The sequence below is a fragment of the Rhincodon typus genome, unplaced genomic scaffold (genome assembly GCF_021869965.1).
Source record: "Rhincodon typus isolate 14 unplaced genomic scaffold, sRhiTyp1.1 hic_rhity00001852, whole genome shotgun sequence".
NCBI lineage: Eukaryota > Metazoa > Chordata > Chondrichthyes > Orectolobiformes > Rhincodontidae > Rhincodon > Rhincodon typus.
The window spans coordinates 14,655-25,000 of NW_025967490.1; the positions used below are offsets into that span (position 1 = coordinate 14,655).

The 10,346-nt window shown below is 38.5% G+C and overlaps 1 protein-coding gene across 1 annotated transcript; it reads left to right on the forward strand.

Moving 5' to 3' along the window:
* Positions 1 to 336: 336 nt before the first annotated feature.
* Positions 337 to 9,417, forward strand: LOC109927690 (5'(3')-deoxyribonucleotidase, mitochondrial). The gene is made up of 5 exons (XM_020527681.2): positions 337 to 780; positions 4,688 to 4,788; positions 4,875 to 4,935; positions 6,220 to 6,334; positions 7,927 to 9,417. The coding sequence occupies exons 1-5, from the start codon at positions 448 to 450 to the stop codon at positions 8,061 to 8,063; spliced, it is 747 nt and encodes a 248-aa protein (XP_020383270.1). The 5' UTR covers positions 337 to 447; the 3' UTR covers positions 8,064 to 9,417.
* The last annotated feature ends 929 nt before the right edge of the window (positions 9,418 to 10,346 follow it).

The window sequence follows — 10,346 nt, forward strand, 5'->3', positions numbered from 1 at the left end:
TGCCTTGCCTTGATGATTTTGTTTGTGACATCCGCTCAAATTTCCTTGGGGAAAATTACAAACATGATCCCTCCAGAGGATTTGCAGACATTGCCTCGATTGGACGAGAACCCTGCAAAACCCCGGGTGCCTTTATAGCTTTAAGAGGAGGGGGCGTAATTTCCGGAGATTAAATGAGCGGTCACTTACAGTTGTTGCATTTGGAAAGAAGCTTGTCCGTTTTGGAAGCGCCGGAAGGTGTGACTTTAATCGTTGCACAGTACTGAAGTATTTTGACCTCTCGCTTAAATGCAAATCCAGTTTATTCGGTCACTGTACAAGTAAACACTACATAATTACCACTCCGATGTAAATTACCCGCAAACCAAGGGAATGCAGGAATATACCGATGGCTACCTCCATTGAATGCATATGACTACGTGATATTGTGCTTTCTCTTTCCTATGAATGCAAAAACAAAAACAAATTCGGCTGTTGGAGGATTGCTTTGCATTTTGCCCTCTGGACCCGAGCATGATCTTCCTAGCTCGACTGGCAAATCTCCGGAGATCCGGGAACAAAGTGCTCGGCGCAATGACCAAGTGTGTTTGTGCAGGGCATCACACCGCTGGAACTAGGCTGCGGGTGCTGGTAGACATGGACGGGGTGTTGGCTGATTTCGAAGGTGGATTCTTGAAAAAGTTCAGGGACACGTATCCCAAAGATCCCTACATCGAGCTGCAAGATCGCAGAGGTTTCTGGGTTTCAGCACAGTATGGGGAATTGCATCCTGATCTCTGTGTAAGTGAAAGGCGACTGCTGCAGGAATTTGATATTATCTTTGCACATGCAATATCGCAGCAATAGTGTCACTCCCACAAATTGGTGCTCCCCACTCCCACGCTTTACACCTGCAAAAAAATAACTATTTCTTATAAGAAAGTGCATGCCAGTCATTAGCAATTGACAATGTAAATTAGCAGATTAAAATAAAAACAATGAATGCCTGAAATGCTCCGGACGCACTCAGCAGGTCGTCCATCAATGGAATGAGAAATACACAAGCTTCAGTTGTACTACTTTTCACTAATCACGACCAAGGCCAGCAGGCATTGAGAGCCCTAAGCTGTGTCAAGCATAAGAGGGCCCTTTGCATTTCCAAAAATAGCATTAATTAAAAAGGACAATGAAGATAGAAATGTTAAACCTTTAAATGTGCTTAGGTTAAGATACAACAAAAAACTAATTAATTAGAACATGAGATAGTAGGAACTGCAGATGCTGGAGAATCCGAGACAACAAGGTGCAGGGCTGGATGAACATATCTTGTTAGATGTCTACCTGCATTATGAAATACTTTTGAATAAAAATACTTCAGGATTTCTTAACCTGGAGTGATTACCTACTATGCCAAAATGGCCCGCATGCATGTAAGGTCTAAGACATCATCTGGCTGCAAAAAGCAACAGAAATCACATGAGCCACTGCCACCACCGTATTTAATATGCAGTGATGTCAGCATCATGAATTAAAAATCACTATTGGAGAGAGAGGTGGTTCTGAGTTTAACCTGAGGGTCACCACACCCCAAGTAAGCAGCCAAGTTGCAAAAGTGAGACCTTCATGAAGACCTCATCTGGTACTGGAGTTGAGATTGTGCAGCTGGCATTACTCTGCATTGCAAACCAGTCATTCTGCCAACTGAACTGCCAACCCCCACATCATCAGTACGTGTGCTGCTGAGGGTCTGGGGAGGGTCAGGGTAAAAGGGAAATGGAGGCTGGGTTTGACAATGTGGAGCTTCCCCTCCCCCAGCAGGATCAGGGACAAAGACCAACGCCAGGATTGGAAACAGGGGGAAGCCTTCACCAGGAGCGGGATGGGAGGCCTGCACTGGGAGAGGTAGGGGAATAAAGCTGGCATCGAGAGGCAGTTTCCATAACCAGGATGGGTGGTGAATGCAGTTTTTGGTTAATGAGCAGGATGACATGGTGTGAAATTAAGTTGTTTTTTATTTAATAATCTGAAGAACATTTCTAAATGCACTGTTCAGGCTGCGCTATCTCTGAGACAGGCTGCTGCTCTCCATCACTAACCAGTCTCATCGGCTTTCCCTTGGCACATATTATCTGCAGGTGGCATTCTGCAAGTCATGTCCTTCTGAACTTACAATGTTGAAAACTCTCATCTCTAGAGAGATGAGCAATTACTTAGATCAGCACCAATGAACTGGGAACAGCAATACAACCAGCATCAAATTTAAAACATCTTCTTATTGATTCTTAGACAGCAATGTCACTGATGATACCCACAAATGTATGAAGCTTATCATTTTCGATGCTTGGAAGTGCTTTACTTCTGTAATGAGGTTAATGTCACCATCGTCAGGATAGTCTTTCCTTAGAAGCTTCATACATCTTTTTGAAGCCATCTAAATTAATCAAAAACACAAAATTGCTTGTAACATTCTCATATATGATTACCCTTTCCTTCATGTCAATTTTAAGTACATTCTTCATAGAAATCAATGATTTCACATGAAATCTGTCTCTTGGAGAAAGCACATTGCCATCATTGACTTATTTTCTATTTCTTTTTCCTTCATTCACACACTTACAATTTGCATCAAGCAGTTTTTCTTTTGTTTTGAGTTCAATGCCATCGAAACCTTTCAGGTTTCTTCTGGAAGTGAGTGAGTGACGTGCAAAGTGCAGCACATGTACTGAAGGCTAACTGTGCATTCTGTAGCAGCATGGTGGGTTTATGAAGGTGATCTAACAACCAGTTCCAAAGTTTCTCCTGTAGAATGCCAGCTTCTCTCCTTGTTCTTTTTCAATGCTATCAGTATGAAGATGAGTAAGAGCATCAAAGAATTGAGCCATAACTCTCAGCTGGGGTTATGGTAGCCTTTGCATGTCTTTCCCACCTAATTTCAGAGAAATGATTTGGGTCAATGGAATCAGCACACAGAAATGAGCTGTGTACAGTCCAGTGTTTTGTAGAGACAAAGAATAATGTGTATATTGTTGTGCAACTGCAGAAAAAATACTGCAACTAGGTAGCAATCAACTGTAGCCAACAAAGTTCAGGAATGTCCTGCAGAGGAGATACATAACATGCTTATTTTCCCTAGAAGGTTTTGCTGTATTATCATATGATTGCCCTCAGCACTTAGTGAAATAAGTGTTACAGTCATGGCCTAGATAATCCTGCACCTTGCTGGCCATACTCCCTCCATTTAAGCTCTTCTTAATTCAAGGAAAGTTCAGGGAGTGTTCAATGGGGAAACCATCATCAGGTGACACACATCTTACAGTAACAGTTAATCCACATGTGAAAGATCTGATGTAGAATCAACAAACAAACTTAAGAATTCTGCTTCTTCAAGTCATCCAAAATAAATCCTCTTACATTTTGAGACATTGGCTGAGTGATTTCCTCACATTTTGTTTTAGATGATTATGAGAGCTTCCCAGATCCATAGTTTCAATAACATCTTATGTTGTTGGCAAGAAATGGATAAGACTGAGCAGTGAGTTCTATCAAGCCAAGAAAGTTCCCATTATGTGCCAAGCCAAACCTTTAATTGCCTCCCCTAAAGCCTAGTTCATATTCAGTTATTGTGCCCACAATTGCAATAACACTTTCGAGTTTGCCTGATGAATATTAAGCGCAGCTTTCATTCAGTTCTAGAGCTGTCTCTGTGTCAAAAGTTTGGGTGTCTAAGCCCTGCTTCAGAGACTTGGACAAAGAACTTAACTGGCAATAGTCAGAGAGTATACTGCACTATGAGAGATTCAGGTTTTGTTTGCCCTGTGAATTTGTGAGAATTCAGCAGCCATGGTTGTAAGAAAATTTAACACAATCTCTCCCATCTTATGAAGGTACTCATTGGACTGAAGAAAGAAGGGCTTGCATGAATCACGTTTCTCATAATCTTCTCAAAGCAATTGAAATAGTACACTGATTATAATTGTGTAGAGAGATACAGCAGCTATCTTGTATACAGGAAGATCCCATACACAGGGAGGTGATTGTCAGTTTTTGGTGATGTTGTTGAGAGAGGAATGTTAGCCAAGACACCAGGAAAATGTTGTGTCCTCTGATAGTTTCTTGGAATACTCAACATTCATTTGAACACATAATTAGAAGCTAAGTTTCATAATTCACACAGCTCCAATGAATACAACACCCTCCCTAGGCTGATGTTCAAGTGCAGATTACATGCTCATCTTTTGGAATGAGCCTTGAACCAGCAACCTTCTGCTTCAGCACCAAAGTGGTGACGAACTGAGTCAAGCAGATATCAGGCACTTCACATACTTATCATTTTTTGACATGCAAACTTTTTCTTTAGTCTTTGAAAATTTATTTGCATAATTCACCCTTCACGTAAATGGACATCACCTTTGACACATAGGATCTGTAGGATTCAAGTATTCAGTTTATAACACATACTTTCAATGAGGAGCAGGAATCATATCAACACTGGACAGAAAATGGTCCAATTTTGCTTTAACTGTGGGTCACTTCCAGTGCCCCCTGATATTTTTGCCTTGCATCTAACTGTACTTTAAAATCAATTGAGTCATTTAACTGTTAACATAAGGAAGCAAATCATTTGAGAAAAACTTTGTGTAGGTGAAAACTATTTAAATATACTTTCTTTCAAATATAACATTCATGCATTTCTTCAAAACAAATGTAGGAGAAAGCAATAAGTATATGGGAGTCAAAGAACTTTTTCATTGAACTTGAACCTATTCCTGGTGCGGTGGAGGCTGTGAAAGAGATGACCAACATGAAAGAGTGAGTCCGAACTGCAAAAATATTCAAATTCTTGCTTAACCTAACAAGATTTCTGTACTGATGTTATTCCTGCATCTTTTCCATAGCACTGATGTGTTCATTTGCACCAGTCCAATAAAGAAGTATAAATACTGCCCTTACGAAAAAGTAAGTTATTTTACAATATTGACCAAAAAAGTGGCTGATGCATATTAAGGTTTATAATGTTTATTTGAAAATTTGAACTTTTATCTCACATGAGTAACCAACTGCTGTAGTAATCTCTAAAATGGAAAATCATTATGTGCTACCCCAAGTACACTGGATAAAACCGTCTCACCAACTATCTTAAATGACAACCCAAACTGTAACTAAAAAACATTAAATAATAACTAAGAACATTTATGAACATTGGATTTGCAATTTTTCTACACTGGAAGTGAATAAAATGTTTGCCATTGATAGCTACCTGGAACTGAAAAAAAAACTAACATTACATTACATTTGGTCAGAAGGAATTGAGCAAAGAACCATGCACTAAGAACCATCCACAAAAAGCAACATTCCAATGCTCTTTTACTATATTTTCTATAATTTATAGCAGATAAATCTAATGTACATTTTAGTAGGAAGAAAAAGATGGCCTCGTATTCATTGGAAAACAATCTAAACGGTGTAGAGGAGTAAAGACTCTTGGGAAGTATAGATATTACAAAGTAGTAAAAATAGGAATGTAAGTTAACACCACAAGGAAACAAACAAAGCACTGGGGTTCGTATTCAAATGGATATAATTGAAAAAAGAGAAATCGTCTTGAAGTTATATCATTCTTGGACTGCTGTGAACAGTTTTCATCTCTAATGTAAAAAGAACATAGAGGCAGAAGAAGAGGTTCAAAATATATTTGAATAGTATTAAAACAGCAATTATACAAAATGGGAACAATTGAACAAATTGGGACTCTTCTGTATAACTTTGAAGACTAAGGGATGACCTGATAGAAACATTTAAGATTATGGAAGAGTCTGTTAGAGTAGATATAAAAAAGACACAGGACCCAGGAGCCATCCATATTAAGATAGCGACTAATAAATCCATTAGGGAATTTAAATAGAGTTACTTTGTCCAGACAGTGGTTAGACTGTGGAAATCTACACACAAGAGTTTTTGAGGTGAATTGCATAGATGTATTTAGGGAGCAGCTAGACAAATACATAAAGAGGAAAGAATAGAAGAATGCCTTATAGGGTTTTGATGAAGAAAGATGGGAAGAGGTTCATGTGAACACAAACACCTTTTATGGGCCAAATGGTCTATTTCTGTGACGTACACACTGACAACTGCAAATAATTAAGAAGATAATACTACAATAAAAAGGGAAATTTGCAATTCTTTTCGTCTTTCTAATGTTACTGTCACAGTATTTGGACTTCATCTTCACTCTGTTCACAGTATGCCTGGGTGGAGAAACATTTCGGTAAAGAGTTTCTGGAGCTAATGGTACTAACTCGGGACAAAACGCTGGTATCAGGCAATTTGCTGATAGATGACAAACCAGATATATCAGGTAAAATAAGTGATCAAAGTGTTTTCAATTTAAGTGTTTGCATAGATAAAAATGCCATTAGATGTTAACCAAATTGTACAAAAATATCTGTATATTTTGAAATGGAAACCTTGAAGCAATTCCAACCAGTCCTGTGATTTAACAAATAAAGTTGCAATTCAGATTAGTACCAATATTTGTTCCTGGTTCTCTAAGTAAAAACCAACATTAGAAGGGAATAATGTATTTGTTACAATCAAAACTATATCCGTAAACATTTAATGTATGGATATAGCAAACTACAGGGGCTCTTATGGTGTAGTGGTAGTGTCCCTACCTCTGAGGCCTGGGTTCAAGTCGCACCAACACCAGAGGTGTGTAATAACATCTCAAAACAGGTTGATTAGGAAAATATAGCATGCTAAAAAATGTAGCTTGTTGATCCTGTTCCACTATTCATAAGATCATGGCTGAACTGATTTATGGCCTTAACTCCAGTTTTCTCCTTGTCCTTGGCAGCATCGCTGACTAGGCCAGCTTTTATTGCCCATCCTTAATTGTCCAGATTGGCAGTTAGGAGTCAACTTGGGTCTGGAGTTTTATTAGGTCATATGGTTATTAGGTTACCATTTTATTCCAGATTTATATTGAATTCAAATTTCATTATTTGCAGTTGTGGAATTTGAACCCACATCCTCAGAACATTAACCTGGGGTTGTACGTTGCTAGTCCAGTGACATTACCACCATGAGTGCAGCTCCCCCAGTGACCCAGTATCCAGTGCTCACTGGGTAGACAATTGCAAAGGTTATCAACTTTAAAACAAAAGAAATTCATCATAATTTTTGCTTGTGACCTATCATTCCATTTATTACGAACTTAATGCAGATAGCACATGGGATTCTTTGGATGATAGGAATATGTCACATATCACATCAGAGGGAACATAATATCAAGCATAACATACTTTTTGTACAGGCTAAACAGGTTTGTTCACAAATTATTTCCAAATAAAAGAGGAATAGGTGTGATATTGAATTATTCAAAACAGAAACAGTGCAGAAGGGTGTAAATGAATGGGCCAGAGGACTTACATTTCTTAAGCAAATTGTATGATGAAGGTTACTTGTGAGAAGAACCTCTACCAGCTGTACACCTAAGAAGCCTCAAGCCCATGATCACTGATCGCCCGACAGTAATCCTGCTAGTCAGGGTGATTGGGGTTGGAGCAGGATAGGCAATGTGCAGTGAGGAAATATAAAAGAGGATTTTCACTAAAAATTAATGATCACTGGATGGTACCTCTTTTTGGTAATTTCATCCATTGGCCATCCAAGACGCAGCCAATTCAGTTTTAGAATGGATCTGTAGTGCACTGCCCCAGTTGTAGAACTCCACACTTCTTCATTTATTAATGGGCCAGGTACTGTAACGCAGTTTGGAGGTTCAAGCATCTACAGCAGTGCCCCACTCCACTAGCCAATAAATTCTGACTCTAGTTCTCAGAGGAGTTTAGTATTTCACGATGCAATTTTTTTTGTACCATCTGATCTGTGTTCAAAATGATTTCCAAAACAATGCCTCTCATTTACAGTGCCAATTGTATTTTGTAGGTGTGGAACCTTGTCCTAAATGGGAGCATGTACTTTTCTCGGCCTGTCACAATATGCATATACAACTGAGACCCCCAAAAAGGCGACTGCATTCTTGGGATGATTGGAAACCACTACTTGACAGCAAACGACAATGATGACCTGAATGGAGCCTGAAATGTCTCAATGACATGGAACAATGAAAATTAATTGCCTGATGCAGAACTCAAGGAATGGCATGTGAAGTTAGTTGATAACTGCTGGTTATTTTGCGTGCAAACAATTTGCCTTGTGTGAGGGATTCTGTTTTCCTGTGTTTTTCATTGGTTTGGTACTTTTCAATCAAAGTACATTATTTAGGAGATGATACAGGTTTGGTTAGAATTCAATAACATGCTAGTAATTGCACCAATTTTCTATCCCTTGCATACATTGTGTAGCATGGTGTAGTTGTCAAAGCTACCAAAATAAAGAATCAAACATAATCCTATTCTGAAGAAGGGTCACATGACCTAAACTGTTGGCTCTGCATTCTCTCCACAGATGCTGCCAGACCTGCTAAGTTTCTCCAGCAATTTCTGTTTTTGTTTCATAACATTCAGCTGTTCTGTGGTATTTAATATGTTGCAAGTTAGAGTTTCAACCATGTCCAGAAATACTTGACAAAAGGCTCATCGTCAAATAACAAACCCACCCAATTTAGTTATTCACCAGTGTGTTGATTTTATTTTTTGTACCTGCTGCTTTTCAATTTTGTATAAAATTTGTTGCAGCGATTATCAGCTCTATTGCTGTGATATACAGTGAGTACTGTTACTGTTGCTCATCAGAAAATGCTGTTCAGTAATCCATCGCTGTTGTAAACTTGACATCCCTGGCAGTGCAGTGGCATCGTTACTATCAATTACATTTAGTTCAGTTGATGATGACGCACACCAAATAACAACCCCCTACTTTCCCTACTACCGAATAGACATAATAACTGGGAAATCTCTGTCCAACTCAACCTTTCGGATGTTCTGTAAGGTAGGGTTGTGGTTACATGCACAAAGGGTGATGCAAAATCATTTTCAAGGACTTTGTGCAGCATTACATTAGAAATCCAACCGATCCAATAATTTGAACGTAATCTGGTATTAACTTCTTAACTGTCTCATCCGATTAAATAGCAGTTAAACTGCCTTTTTGATTACTCTTGTGGTCAACAGTTGAAAGGGTAGAAATGCACTGCATATTCAAATAAATTCAAACCAAGGATTATCATTTACTTTTAAAACTAGCACAGTACAAAATTTGATTTTCTTAGCTTATACTTCGCTTGTAAGTAACCAATATTGCTGGTGCATGTGCACAACAAAAAGAAACCACTTTTCGCCCAAAATGATTAGCAAAGATGGCAGCTAAAAAAAAGCTTATATATATATATATATATATATGTGTGTAAAACTCTATAAAGTCATTTAAAAATTATAGACTTGAAATATATTTTAATTTTGTATGGTATTTAATTTTATATGGCACTGTAACTCATTGCATATATTGTAAATAGAGGAACGGTTAGCTCAGTTGGTTGGATGGCTAGCTCAGTTGGTTGGATGGCTGGTTTACAATACAAAGTGACGCAAATAGTATGAGCTCAGTTCCCATACCACCTGAGGTCACCATGAAGATCCTGCCTTCTCAACCTTCTCAAATTCACCACCAGTTATCTCTTCCTAATAAGACAGCAGCCCTCTGGGACTATGGCAGCTTGACTTTTGCTGTTGTCAGTCAGGTTACCATTAACCCCCATGGCCTTCTAGGATAGATAAGGATCCTGCTTGGTGTATTATCAATGGTAGTAAAGCCAACAAGCACTTACTGATTCTGGTGCTTTCTAAAAAAGGTTGATGCTAGTGCCTTATTTTCAGATGTATATAAATACTTGTAAAGATATAAACGTTTGAACCACTAAAGGTTTAAAACAGTGCATGGAAAGAACATGTGGAAATATACTTATTAATATGTCTAAGTTTAAAATTGATTCCAACTTTTTGCTTCATATGGGATCAGTGAGATCAAACCTCCGCAATTGCCCTGAAAGGTTTAGAAAGAGCCTTTGGAGTGAATTTTCTTGTGTCCTGTTTTCCAGAGTTTGAAGAGATTTGCCAGTTTTATGTGTCAAGCAGGAAATGATAGAAATATCTGTGGAAGAAGCTGTTCACTTGTGCACATTAAGAGTACAACCTGGTGACCTACCCATCTCCATTAGCATTCTAATGGTATTTTATATATACATAAAACTTGCACCATAGAAATGGGGTCACTCAGGCAGAGGGTCCATGTTGGTATTTATGCTGCGCAAGACTTTCCCCCACTTTATTTCATCTCAACATATGTCTCTCTTGCTTTTTTCCTCATATTTATCTAGCTTTCCTTTAAATGCATCTGTTATCAATCTC

Coding starts and splice junctions, on each gene's coding strand:
- LOC109927690 (XM_020527681.2), top strand. CDS start 448: ATGCAAAAACAAAAACAAATTCGGCTGTTGGAGGATTGCTTTGCATTT. Junction 781..4,687: donor AATTGCATCCTGATCTCTGT/GTAAGTGAAAGG, acceptor AAACAAATGTAG/GAGAAAGCAATAAGTATATG. Junction 6,335..7,926: donor TGACAAACCAGATATATCAG/GTAAAATAAGTG, acceptor TGTATTTTGTAG/GTGTGGAACCTTGTCCTAAA.